At 30.5% G+C, this 14,494-nt stretch overlaps 1 protein-coding gene across 1 annotated transcript in view; it reads right to left on the bottom strand.

Annotated features, from left to right (window-relative positions):
- The window catches only part of LOC145333023 (integrin alpha-PS1-like), a 170,749-nt gene that overhangs the window by 23,514 nt on the left and 132,741 nt on the right, over positions 1-14,494 (bottom strand). Inside the window, exons 24-30 of the mRNA XM_080178176.1 lie at positions 14,037-14,081; positions 12,787-12,880; positions 11,545-11,643; positions 8,727-8,766; positions 7,143-7,266; positions 6,439-6,525; positions 5,839-5,937 (exon numbers count right to left, since the gene is read on the bottom strand). Coding sequence (XP_080034302.1) covers positions 5,839-5,937; positions 6,439-6,525; positions 7,143-7,266; positions 8,727-8,766; positions 11,545-11,643; positions 12,787-12,880; positions 14,037-14,081 — 588 coding nt within the window. The remainder of the gene's footprint in view (positions 1-5,838; positions 5,938-6,438; positions 6,526-7,142; positions 7,267-8,726; positions 8,767-11,544; positions 11,644-12,786; positions 12,881-14,036; positions 14,082-14,494) is intronic.

The following is a 14,494-nucleotide window of genomic DNA, read 5'->3' as shown; positions in this document are numbered from 1 at the left end:
AAATCTGATAAAATCAGTTCAAATCAAGAGAAAGGGGTTAAGACAACGTTTATTTGTAACACCGGATTTAAATATTTAGCTTCAAAGATAAATAAAACGCCTTATTTTATTGTTCATGATCTATAGAGAAGGTTTTAAGCCATTTTTCTAGAAGTTATATTAGGGTGTCATCTCGATTGATCCTTCCTTTTAATATAAATTGTAGGGATTTGATATTTTTTCCAGAAATTCTTAAATATCCAAAAATATGCCTTTTATTGCTTGTTAATATTTTAGGGAAAGAAAGGGTTGTTGATTATTGTTTCAAGGGAAAAATTGATTAAAAACGTCCCTGGGAATAAGATATAGAAAACAAGCGAAACAAACATAAAAAATAAAATATGAAAGGTCGTCTTTACTACGATGTGTTGCCCCCTAAAATCTCAAAAAAACAGCTGAAGTTACCAATTATTTTATCGAATTAATTTAGTTCTTGGTTATAGATGAAAACAACTTGTTTATGCTAGAAAATCTGCTACTTTTTATACCTAATTTAATCTATATCGTATAAACGTGAATGTGGATGGTATGAAATTAGTAAAGACATCTGGGGTAAGTAAAACTAGGGATTTTGGGACAGTAAAATGACTACAAACATCCCTCAAGATATAAAAAAGTTCCCAAAGTTATCAAACCGTTTTCATGTTTAATTTTAATATTCCTGTTCTATATAAAGCTTTTCTAATAATGCAATAAGAACTATTTAATATATTTAAGAATATTTAAGTAAAAGAACAGAGGGGGCACTAGTTATATGTAACTGTGCCCACAGGGCGGAGACCTTTTCCCGATTTTGTATTAGGTCTTTGAAATCATCTAATATGAACCTAGTAATAGTGTCTAACTTTTTATGTTTGTGACGTAAAAAAAATTGAAGGATGAGAGGGGAGGTGGGAAAGGAAACCCCTAAAAAAGAGATAGATTTTTGTTACGTCACAAAGATAAAAAGTTAGACACTATTACTAGGTTCATCTAATAGCGTCGGAAATTTAAACTCATACCAGTCTTTACAAAAGAAGAAGGACTAATTTGGTAGCATAAGAAAAGGGTTTTCAATACTTAGGCCAGGTAGTTGTCTGGATTATACATTTAGTATTAGAACATCTCAAAAGCTCTTATTACTTATCTCTTTATGGATGGTTATAGATAAAGATGATAAGAGATAGAGAAACTTCTTACAATTTAAATACATCTGGTAAATCTAATACATAGGAGTAGCCAGGGTTCTAAAGAGATAAGACAACCACAAATAAATTAATGTAAATCCCCAATGATGATTAAAAAATTACCCGTTCTGTAAATTACCATTAGTAATTTACTTTTAATTAGTAAACTTTTGGACACTAAACTTAATGAACCAACCAATCAAAATTCAATAAAAGTGCCCAAAGTTGTAAATCCAACGAATAAAATAACGTTAAAATAAAACTTTGGGGACTAGTGTAATCAACAGCCCAATGTCCCCCTCCTCTCTGAGTCGTAGCACAGATACTTTATAATTAACTCCGTCTGTACTTATATCAATAAATGTGTAAGTATAGATGTACGATCCTGACAGCTATCTGCCCCAAGTGGTGGAGACCCTTTTCGTCAGCTAGTAAATTGCTTTCTGTTCTTTTGTAGGGACTTGGTTATGTTCAAAGATCATACGATATTTAAGGATCTCCAGCTTATACGCCCTCTATTCTTTTACTTTGATTGTATATCTATCTAAACTTCAAAATTTGATGAATTTTTAATCTTAACGTTGCGCGGCTAATTTGTTCTTTAATCAATCTTTAGCTCGCAAACTTTCGTTACCCTTATTAAATCTTTATTTCTTTGTTCAAACAATTCAACCATCAATTATGATCTAAGGAGTAACCATGAACATCAATTTATCATCCATAGTCGTATCCCTGAAGATTTCAGTTAATGCGAAACTAAAAACCTTAGTTTACAAGAAATAAATGACTAATATAATAGGCATTTCTTGTTAAGGCCCTTACATAAATATAGGCAAAACTAATTTTAATGTGATTAGTAATTTTATGACACTAAACATTGAAATGATTCATAAAAGTTCTTGCTCATATGTTTTAAGCTGGTAAAATTAAAATGCAAGAATAGAGGGGGCATGAGCTATAAATAACTCGGTCAACAGTGAGGGGACCCTGTCCAGTTTGTACAAGGTCTTCAAAATCAGCATTAGGGTCGGAAATATAAACACAGCCAAGTATTTTTAAAAACAGAAAGCAATTTACTAGCGGACAAAAAGGGTCTCCATAACTTGGGCCAGGTAGTTGTCTGGATTATACATCTATACTTATACATACATTTATTCTTGTAAATAATAAGAAAAAAAGGGTTGTAGGACAAATTAACTGCTATTGTCCCCTCCCTACCTGGGGAAATTATGAAAATTAAATCTGGTAGTGTTATTGCTCTTGGTTCTTAGCTTGTAAAAATAGGGAGGAAGAAAGTTTTGTAGGACAAATTAACTGCCATTGTCTTATCCCTGGCCGAGTTAAAGGGAACTAAATCTGTAAGTGTTATTGCTCATGTCTTTTTATGTTGTAAATATTGGGAGTAAGAAAGGGTTGTAGAACAAATTAACTGCCATTGTCTCATCCCTAGCTTATAGGGAACTATGAAAATTAAATCTGAAAGTGTTATTGCTCATGTGTTAGGGTGTTTACACTTTACAGACAATATTACACAAAAGTACAAAAGATATATTGCTACTATGTTATGCGCATGACACAGGTACAAAATACAATTCAATAAAAGTATTGCAGTCATACCGTCTTAGAGTCGGTTGTCTGTTTAATATTCATAGAGACAGGCCACTGTATAATTGACAATACATAAAGTTCGATGATTGAATACAGTGTTAGTACAATTGAAAATTTTTCAATCTTCTACCTTTTTGTTCCATGCCTATTATTTAGAAGCATATAAAAGTACACAACAAAAACACGGCATAATCGATAAATTATTACTTGGATGTTGCACAAGATTTTCATGTACTCTGATAAAGTGGCTAAACTAACGATACCACCCATCCACCCCCTTTACCTCATCCCCTTCCCTTCTATTGAATTAAGGAACTGACCAGTAAATGAGGTCCATATTAGCAAACTAAATTGGCCACAAATTTTCCCCTTTTCTCTCATAATATGTCCTAATTCCTCTAGCTGATCACTTAAGAAAGCTTTGCAACTCTTGGACGTAATCATCCTTTTTTCTTATTTGTAAGCCGTTTTTACCGAACATTTCATGTTTTAAAAGGATAAAAGGGATGCGATGCCGGTTTTTAAATTTAAATTAGTCACACTGTCTGTTCAAGAAAAAATTGAGACAGGGATATATCAACGGAAGAAAACAAATACCGCCTTAAATCTCAATTTTTGTGCTGTTATAATAACAAAAAAAGTTAAAAATTATCTCTTCATTATCAAAGTGGCGTCATATGGTTGATATGAGTGGTCATTTATATAAAGTCAATAATATCTCACTTTTCATCAAAAACACTCATTTTATCCCCCTCAAACATTTAAAAACACATTACATTTTCCCCAGAAATTCTTTGAAACCCCTTATTTTATCCCCCTTCAAATAAAAAGCTTGGACGTCCCTAATTTAAAGTTTCTTTTTAATCCATCTAATCCTTATTGATTTCTTTTTTTTAATAAGTGTCTCTTTCTTGGTAAAAATTATTTTGAGTCATTTTTAAAACTTGATTTAAATTGAATACTCATGTTTTAACTGTAAGATACATGGAAGGATAGGACAATTGTCTATAAATATTTTTATGCCTATTGTAGCATGGGGGGAGGGGGGGGGGAGAGATTCTAAAAAATAAGATAAAATGAAAGATACAATTTTAAAAATTCTGACATCCCATTTTACCTAAATATAAAAAATAAAATCCATGCTTTTTCACAAATGTTGTATAAAAGCATGCCCTAAATGTTATTATTACAACGTTACATTTATTCATAGTGAGTAAGTGGATATTGGTCTAATTATTCTTGTACCCAAAGTTTTATCAACATGACATCTTATGCATGGAATAGATTCAATACCTTGGATTCTTTACATTTAAATAACCTTGATTGGATGGTTCAAACATACAATATCATTCAACAGAAAGATGATTTGGGGACGTACATCAATTTGTCGTCCATTGTCTTATGCCTTGAGATAAACAAAAAAAATGGAGACAAAATATTTTTGTATAAAAACTGAGCTTTTCCTGAGGAAGAGTCCTACAGCGTTTATTGAATCTACATGCCACAGGAGGGAGGGAAATGACAATGATGGTTAAATTGACATACAACCCTTTCTTCCTCCCTATATCTTCACATTTTAGAGTTTGGGGGGGGGGGGGTATTCTCAAGAGAAGGGTTTATTAAATCAACATGCCGCAGGAAGGGAGAGGACAATTGTGGTTAAATTAATCTACAATCCCTATTTACTCCCAAAAGATTTATACAAAAGAAGTAGGGTTAGGTTATTTTACCGTTCATTGTTTATGAGGTCTTAAGAAACAGGCGAAAATATACAATTAGACTTTTTAGAGGGCAGAATAATAGCCTTAAATAGCCCTAAGAATTAAAACTAAAAGAATCTCTTAAATGGAGAAATATGTCGGTTCCGTGGTTAGCAAGCTTTTATTAGACAAAAATAAAGAGGATTAATCAACATTACCATTTTAATTAAAAAAACACAACTATTTTTTATCTACTTCTTTATTACTGGCTGACACAACTTAAAAGGAAATATAACTCAAATTATGTCGGACAAAATACCCCTTGAAGAAAAAACCTCATAATAACTAGAAGATGCGAGTCTAGAATCTAAGGGTTGTTCATTCTTATGGGTAAGTAAAAAGAAGTCATAAGCATAGCCTAAAACTATCCCAAGACTTGAATTTAAAAAAATTAAATACAGGACCTTTGTGTAGCTTCCCAAAAATAGAGAACTCAATCTGTTCTTTAGTTATCCAAATATTTAGCTTCAGATAGAAAAACCTTATTACTTTATTGATAAGGATAATAATAAAAAATTGTTATAAACCAACCTATTAAAATTCGACTTTCTGATATTTGAATTAATTTAATAATATGCTACTCGTAGACTCAAATGATTTTTATGTTTTTTTTCTGCAAGGGATAATGATCCAAAAAATTTAGCACTAAGGAAAAGAATAATTAGTTATGATGGAGAGTTATGCTATTTTTAAAAAGGTTTAGTATGTATAATGTATCCTTTTAAGTAGATCAGCTACTTTATAGTTCAGGACTGTCGTACGTTAATCGTTCACTCAGATTATTTAAGTTACCATAATAATGTAAGAGAGCAAAAAGGAAGACTCGATGTGGTTATTTAATGTTCGATTTTGTACAATTTTAAAAACCAAACATATATTCCCTTTTAGAAATAGTATTTTTGTGGTTCTTTACTTAATTAATGATCTCGATTTTGAAATGCATTGCCGACTGACTGACAGACCAACATTTGTAGAGTAGCTGCGCTACGAGCAAAAACATCAAAGCTAGAGGGGACAATGGGCTGTTTATTACACCAGTCCCCAAAGTTTTATAATTATGTTTTCTTATTCGTTGGCTAAATAACTTTGGGGACTTTTACCTCAATATGATTGGTTGGTTTATTAAGTTGAGTGTTCAAACATTTCAAACACTAATTTTGATCTACAGAAGGGGTAATTTTGTGTGTCATCAAAGGGAATGTAATCTATTTATCGGCCATTGCATTGTCTTATCCCTTTACTTACATCCCTAAAAATCCTCCTACCTGTCCGCCATAAAGTGTATATTCTGGACGTATTGAGCCGCGTAGGCTGACCTCTGCCCGCTGAGTCACTTTCAGCGGCTTGCTGCGGATAGCCGCACTGTTGAAGAGTTTCGTTTTCATATTTTACACTTGTCGCGAAATTTAAATAATACTATACATACACAAACAGACACACGATTGAACGATAAAACTAACTTACTACAAATTCTTTATTTATAAAAGTCTTGTAAATATTGAGAGGAAAGGAAAGAGCAATATTTATCCGTCATTGCCCCTTCCCTCCCTTCCCTCCCTGATTAATAGATTTAATAGAAGCGTAGTTTCCAGGGAGGGAGGGGGCATTGGTCTGTTTACTACACTAGTCTCTAAAGTTTTATAATAACGTTTCCTTATTCTTTGGCTTAACAACTTTAGAGGCTTTAATTTAATTTTTATTTGTTGGTTCATTTAGCTAAGTGTGTAAACGTCTCAACCAGTAATTGTAATAATAAATTAAGATATCATCATTGGGGATGTACATCAATTTTCCGTCGTTGCCTTATCCCTTTCGATCCTTAGGTAGCTTCTCTATAACTAATTTATCAATATGAAAATGTTCCTTGGAGGATTTATTGACGAGGTTTCCAGGTCCAAAGCAAAGGTAACATCTTGTTTCATTTTCGGAGAATATACGGGCACAAATTTGAACTTAAAAAGGATATATTAATATTTTACACATTTAGCATGTCTATGTATTGATTGTTTGTCTGTCTGTCTATCTGTATGTCTATCTGTCTGTCTATCTGTTTGTCTGACTGTCTGACTGTCTATCTATCTATCTATCTATCTATCTATCTGTCTGTCTGTCTGTCTGTCTGTCTGTCTGTCTGTCTGTCTGTCTGTCTGTCTGTCTGTCTGTCTGTCTGTCTGTCTGTCTGTCTGTCTGTCTGTCTGTCTGTCTGTCTGTCTGTCTGTCTGTCTGTCTGTCTGTCTGTCTGTCTGTCTGTCTGTCTGTCTGTCTGTCTGTCTGTCTGTCTGTCTGTCTGTCTGTCTGTCTGTCTGTCTGTCTGTCTGTCTGTCTATCTATCTATCTATCTATCTATCTATCTATCTATCTATCTATCTATCTATCTATCTATCTATCTATCTATCTATCTATCTATCTATCTATCTATCTATCTATCTATCTATCTATCTATCTATCTATCTATCTATCTATCTATCTATCTATCTATCTATCTATCTATCTATCTATCTATCTATCTATCTATCTATCTATCTATCTATCTATCTATCTATCTATCTATCTATCTATCTATCTTCACCTGTAATTTCTCCTCCCTCCTGAGAAAGGGATTTCCAAGATTACAGTTAATAGTTCCCTTCAGCTTGAGATCACAGAAAATATCCTGTACACCGTCCGAACGTCCAACATATTGAAAAGCATCGCTGAAAATAAAAATAACAGTTAAGAATTGATGTACAGGACACTTATAGAATTGCACATTTTTATTAACTTTTAAGATACTCTAAAGAATTTAAGCCATAATGTCAGTTGGAATAATTATTATATCATAACTTGGATGTTGCACCAGATTTTTATGTACTCTGAAATCACAAATATTTGTCTGCCCTATTCTACTTTTTTTTATCAATGAATTAATATTTCTGTATTTTGAGAGGGCTATTTAAAAATCAATATGTCATAGCTGATAAGTCACAATAAAGAAAAAGGATAGGCGCACTATGGCCTAAAAAAAGAAAAAAAATTAAAATTATAATACTTCGAAAATTTTTTTTTTAGCGTTTTCAAAGTCCTAATAAAGACTACACATTAAGTTCAAATACCAGAAAATAAAAAAAAGTAAAAAAATAGTTTTGAAATTGAATTTTCTTTATTAATTTGTTTGAAAATCTAAGATTTTTTTTCCACTGTGTTAAGATTCATCATAATTTTTTGTCTCGCTTTTTTTCTAATTTGTTTACCCATTAAGTTAGGTAATAATTTTGGACAAAGAAAAATGTTTTTGTTGTTAAAACACAACAATAGTAAAGTTAACTTTTACAAGTTTTCCTTTTAAAAAAGTAACAGAATCTCTTTCTGTCTGTCTGTTTGTACCTAAGGATCTCGCTATACACTGAACCGATAAAGAGCTTCTTTACAGTGTAGCTTCTCATAGGTTCTGGGCAGGTTCATAGCTTTTTTGGGGGAGGGTACCACCACCCTCCAAAGACAAATAGCTCGAGAAAAAAATTACCATACCAAAAAATGCCGCTAGAGGCGTGTCTGCTAGTTTTTAAAAAATTACTTCTCATAACAATGCTTTTTAAATTTTAAGCAAAATATAGTTCAGTAATGTAAGAAAACAAGGTCAATAACGCCAATTTTGCCATAGACGGACGGACAGTTATACATACCTAAGATTAAAGTAAGCTACGCTACCTATAGAAAACACACAAATTTAATTCAGTACTATTTTTAGGCCTATAAAATGTTCTTTTTATCTCTGAGTTAATGATAAGTGGGCAATGAAAAATGATACCTATAATTCAATTTTAAACTATCCATCTGTCTATCAATATATCTATCTATTTATAATTATGTACATTTGTATCTACAGTACTTTTATTCATCTTCTCACTAACTATATCAATTAAATAATCTATCAGCTTAACATTCTACTTATTTTTTAATCTTATACTCTATCCATTTATTTAATAAAGAAATCATTTTATCAATTAGTCTATCGATCTAAAATGACTTTCAATCTAGAATAAAAAATTATTTTAATATTAATCAGAATATATCAATCTATTGCAAATTTAAATTTATCTCTATTCTTCTATCAACTTTTATTCTACCAATCTATTAATAATCTAACTGTCTATCAATTAACATAAAAGATTACCTATAATTTAAGTTTAATGAAGCAGTATAAGCTGGTTCTCCTAAAAAAAATAAAGAAAATAATAAATTAACAAGAAAATATAAAAAATATAAAAACTAAAAAGCATTCAAAAAGCAGTCTGACTGCTAATACTTAAGTATGCTTAAGTATCTTTCTGAAGATTGCGAAAGCATGAAACTTTAAGTTAAAGATAAATAAAATTGAAGTAAAAAACGTTGTTTTACTATAAAATAAGTATGCTTATATATATAGATTAAAATCTAAATATTACTTATTTTTCACATCGTATTATAAACAGCTTTCCGATAATATTTTTATCAGTTTTAATAGCACCGAGGAATCGAAGGCCCGGGTTTCTATTTCAATTTATTCTATCATAGCATTAGCGATATATCTCAATTTTGTTGTATTAATAAGAAAAGATGGTTAAAAATTAGACAAACATATTAAATATCAATTACTTTCTTATTTAAAACATCCTATATACTAAATTAATTATTCGTTTGTATGTATTTTAGCCAAGATATCGTAAACGACTGGATCAATCGTTTCACATTTCTTTTTAGAGAAGTTTAGCTTTGATACAGTATAAACATTTTTTTTTCAATAATACCTCTTAACTTAGTAGCCACTTGTGAAAAAAGAATGTAAGTAATATCTTTATTTAAACTAATGGAGTTAAGGTTTATCAATTCCATTGTTCCCTCCCTCCCTGAAAAAAGGGGAGAAATATTTAAACCCTCAAACTATATAATGCACTTATAATTTTAAGGATATAAGTAAACATACGCACAAATACACATACTTCAAGGAATCTAAAAATAAAGTTAAGAAATTGATTACTTATTTCAAAACAGTAACCCTTAACTTTTAATAAATAACACATTGCATGTTAGGTTAGGTTAAGATTTAAGAAAAGAGAGCCCCGCAGAAGTCCGAACCCGCTATAAAATAGCTTAAAACTAGAATTGACATACATCCCCATTGATTATAAACCAATAACCCTTCCTGTAGAATATATTTATTGGTTGAAACAATCAGAGACTGCCAGTTAATCAAATTTTATAATAGTACCAAAAGTTTTTAAGCTAAAGCTAGGAAAGCATGATTATAACACTCTTGGTACTACACTGGCCATTCCCTCCCTGATAAATTCCCCATTTTATCCTTGGGGATCTAAATTCTTGACTCTGCACCCCTTCAGACAACAACTTTAGAACATACATTCATTGTTTAATATGTGGCTTAAAAATAGCAACATTATTTTCTATTTTTTTTTTTAACTTTTCTTGCTTTCTTCCTTCATTCTCGCTAACACTTTTATTTACTTTTCTATCTCTTTCTCTATTCTTATTCATAGTTTATCATTTTCTTAACTTACTTTGTTTCTCTATATTTTCTCTTTTTGTTGTATATGTTTTTCTAAGCTCTCTCTCTCTCTCTCTTTAAATTTTATTATCTTCCTTTCTCTTTCTCTTCTATATCTGTTGGGCACCATCTTTCTCTTTATCTCTCTCCTTTTCTTATTATATATTTTTGTCTCTATATTCTCCACTCCAAAATATTTTTAAAATTAGTAATAAAAACCTTGTTATAAAATGCCACACTCTTGGAACTATTTCTTAGCAGTGCTAAATTATGTGTATTCTAACAACAAACAATTCAATCAATCAATTCACACACACACACTACCCTAAACTACACACACACACACACACATACATACATACACTCTTTCACATACATATACACTCACTTAAAACTTGAGAGGTATTATAGACATATTTCCGCGGATATTAAAATCAACATTTATAATTGTATGAGTTTTATTTCAATATTCGTGGATAATTATCTGTAATATGACGTTTACATAATTTTTTCATTATGGATGAGAACTGGTTCTAATCTAGCAAATAAAAATAGGTTTCGAAGCCATACTGGAAAATATTTAAAAATAGATTTACAAATTTAATCAATTAAATTGTTTTATTTAAATTTTGAAGTAATAACTTATAGTTATACGCATAATTTGATATAGTCATTTGTAATAATAAAAAAATGCGACAAATTTCAAGGTTGCAGTAAGGAAGGAACATGTATGTATAAATTAGCATATGATTTATGTAGAGTTTCAATAAATACCTAACTCATCAGGCATTTGTTTTCGCGCTAGCACTAATAAATTTAGGGAAAGTGTTTCTATAAAGTTGAAAATAATTTGCGTTAAACATTTCCACCAATCAATAATTACTTTAATAATAAGGTTTTGGTTTTATAATGACTATTTTAGGCTTGTAGAAATTTTAAAAAGATAAGAGACTTCCTTGTTCATTGAAGAATTTAAAAAATGATATTTGCTGAACAATAACATCATAGATATAAAAGTTAAAAAGTTATTAATTTATTGACAACATCTGCAAAAAACATTTTCCTTAAAACTCTTAATTATCATGCAATCTTGATGTTTTAATTGGTACGCTGCATATGGACTTAATTTATCTTGTTCAGATTTTAAGGGAAAGTTGCTATTTTTAATGTTAGCACAAATGTACCAACACCCATACATACCCATGATTTATGAACTATACTAGGCGATGACAAATTGAACAATAGATAAATTGACAAAATGTTGATAATATGTCAATTTTGTAATTATAGGTAATTTTTCAAAATGCCAAAGAAACTTTTTGAAAATTTGAGAATTTTTTGTTTACACTATAGTTTATGAAATTTTTTTTGATCAATCAAAAAGTTCAATACAGAATCCATAATATACCTAAACTTAGGACAAAAATGTGAAAAGTTTTTACGCTGTTACCTGTATTAGATATTGAGATATTGACCAATAGTTCTCTTCCTTCTCCAAGAATTAATTCATTGTCCATTACTCCTTCACCAAGCAATATCAACTCACCAACTAAAAAAATATATTCTTGAAACTTTTTTTTGTCAAGAAACATATGTTTAGTAAGAAAATATGATTTACTAGTGGATGCACCCCTAGGATCTAGGGGTTTTCTATTAAACCTAAAAGATCAAATAGCATAAAAAGCATCCCAAGACCTATTTGAAGCGTTTCTAAACCGGTAAACCCATTGTTTCAGATTAAAATCTGAAGCTACAGATAAAAGACTTTATTACTTTATATTATAAAATTGGGATCAAGTCAAGCTGAGTGTGCCAATGGCAACAAGTAAAACAGAGCGTGCCAATATTATCCCTAGTCAAGTAGAGTATGCCAATATTCCCCCAAGTAAAACATAGTATACCAATATTTCATCAAGTAAAGCATAGTATGCCAATAGTTTATCAAAAAAAGCAGCATGACAAAAAAAAATTTAAAAAAAGATGAATTTAACATATTTTTAGATTTATATTATAATAATTCAACCTACAAATTTACTACTTTATGTACGTAAAATATATAAACTAGCACAGTTGTGTCCCTAGCATCAAGGAGCTATTCCATGTAGTAGAAAAGTTACGAAAATTAGCCTAAAACCATTAAAATTTCAAAATAAAATATCTCACTAATCGATGGACTGCTTCAATGAAGCCTCGAGGGAGGGGGGGGGGGGGGGGCGTGGTGGAGCAGCTAGAAATACATAAATTATTTCAAAATTTTAGAAAAAGCATATCTTGATAAGTAAAGCAGAGTATGCCAATATTACGCCAAGTAAAGCAGAGTGTGCCAATATTCCCCCTAGTCAAGTAGAGTATGCCAATATTCCCCCAAGTCAAGTAGCGTGTGCCAAAACAGGCTATTGGCATACTCAGCTTGACTTGATCCTAAAATTGTTTTATTTCCCCTTTAATAATACAAATATAGTATCTGAACAAGTTTAATGTTATAGTTTAGCAAAGAAAATTCATACACAAAATCAATTTTAAAATCAATTTACAATCGGTATTTTAACCTAATAACATGAATGGTATTACTAGCTAGTTTATTTTCTTAAAACTGTAAATTGTTATGTTAAAATAATTTCATTTTGAACTATCGTCAAATATAAAAACAGCAGATAAAGAAAGTTTAGCTGTAAGGTTGAAACATAGTTACCTAAATTGGACTGACATTCTTCATCATCTCCACAGTCCTTGTGAAAGGGAACCTCCAGCTCCTTGCTGGCCTCCTTCATGTTCAAGATTGGATACTAAAAAAATATTTATAGGTTTAAAATGACAACTTATATATGCTAAATGACCCATTGCATTGTAATTATCTAAGTTTTATTCTAGATTACTTCAGCAGTATGTTATCCTTTTTTCATTAAAAATAAAGTGATTTAACTAATAACAATTTTCTACTCCAAATTGATTTATATCTTGTAGAATTATACAAAAGATTTATGTTACAAAGTATCGGGTTCTAATAAAACATTCATAAATTCAATATTTTATACAAAGGGGCCAATTTTCTTTGATTTATTTTATGACTCTACTTTACAATTGTTATTAAACTTTGGGGCCAGAGGTAGGTATTCTAAAAATGTACAAAAAAATTACGCTTTTATAAAATATATGATATATAATCAATATATTTTATTTATACATTAAGGTGGGTCGATTTTGGAATTTCACATAAGTAGACATTGACAAGGGTTACTGGGCCAATATAAAACTCTGTGAAACTTGAAAGAGGTTTTTTAATCCAAAAACAACCGGTGCGCGGGGGGTATAAAATATGGCCGCCTTCTTATAAAACCAAAAATTGTAATTCCTTCAAACACAGGCATGTTGCATATCAAAATGACCGCATTGAAATGCTGATTACAGATCTGAAACCCGTTTTGAAAAATATTGATTTAGTCTGAAATAATTTTCAAATAACCTACCAAAATGAACAATTTTGACTAAATCAGCTGTTTTTAGGCACTTAATGAGATCTTATTTGAACTAGGAGCAATATTTTTCAAAACGGTTTTCAGATTCGTAATCAGCATTTCAATGCGGTCATTTTGATATGCAACATGCCTGTGTTTGAAGGAATTTGAATTTTTAGTTTTATAAGGGGGTGGGCACTTTTTATACCCCCCGCGCGCCGGAAACCATAAGAGCCAAGTCACTTTTGAAACTTGAATGGGGCTTATCATACATACATATGACTTCCACAACTTATGATAACAGTAAAATCTAAAAAAAGGGTGAAATGGGCCCACCCTATTATACATTTTCATTTCTTTAATATATCATATCATATTATCATATATTTACATTTTTATTATGATTGATTAAAAACTTTAATCTGTTTGCTGTCGAAATTTAGAGTTATTGTCTCTGTTCATTGTTATCAATAAAGAATTTACAAACCTGATTTATGTTTGGCATCCGATTTCCATGAATTCTTGGTTCATCCTAAAAAAAGGTTAAAATTTGAATGAATGTTTTCATATTTTACAGCATTTTATATAAGTGTTAGGTTTTAGAAAAATAGCATTGTGATCTCACAGCCTAAGATATTTTCTTTTAAAGTAAGTTTATTGTGTTTTAAAATTTTAAAAAATCTATGATTCTTAATTTATTTTTATTTTCAAGTCAAAATTGCAACTGTCTACTATTTACCCATTACCAATTTGCCATGATTTTAAGCTTTACAATAATGTCAGTTGTCAAAAAAGGGGACTTTAAAATTGGTTTCTAAAATAACTTTGCAGGGTATGTATAACAACATAGTATTCATAGATCATAAGTAGAAAAATGACTGTAATTTTCTTGAATTAAAGAACTCTTAAACTTTTAAAAGTTGTAGATTATGCTATGTCATTTCT

The sequence above is a fragment of the Acartia tonsa genome, chromosome 12, assembly GCF_053477335.1.
Source record: "Acartia tonsa isolate MP-2025a chromosome 12, ASM5347733v1, whole genome shotgun sequence".
In the NCBI taxonomy this organism is placed as follows: Eukaryota; Metazoa; Arthropoda; class Copepoda; order Calanoida; family Acartiidae; genus Acartia; species Acartia tonsa.
The sequence above is the reverse complement of the archived record's forward strand: the minus strand, read 5'-3'. Positions and strand labels throughout refer to the sequence as shown.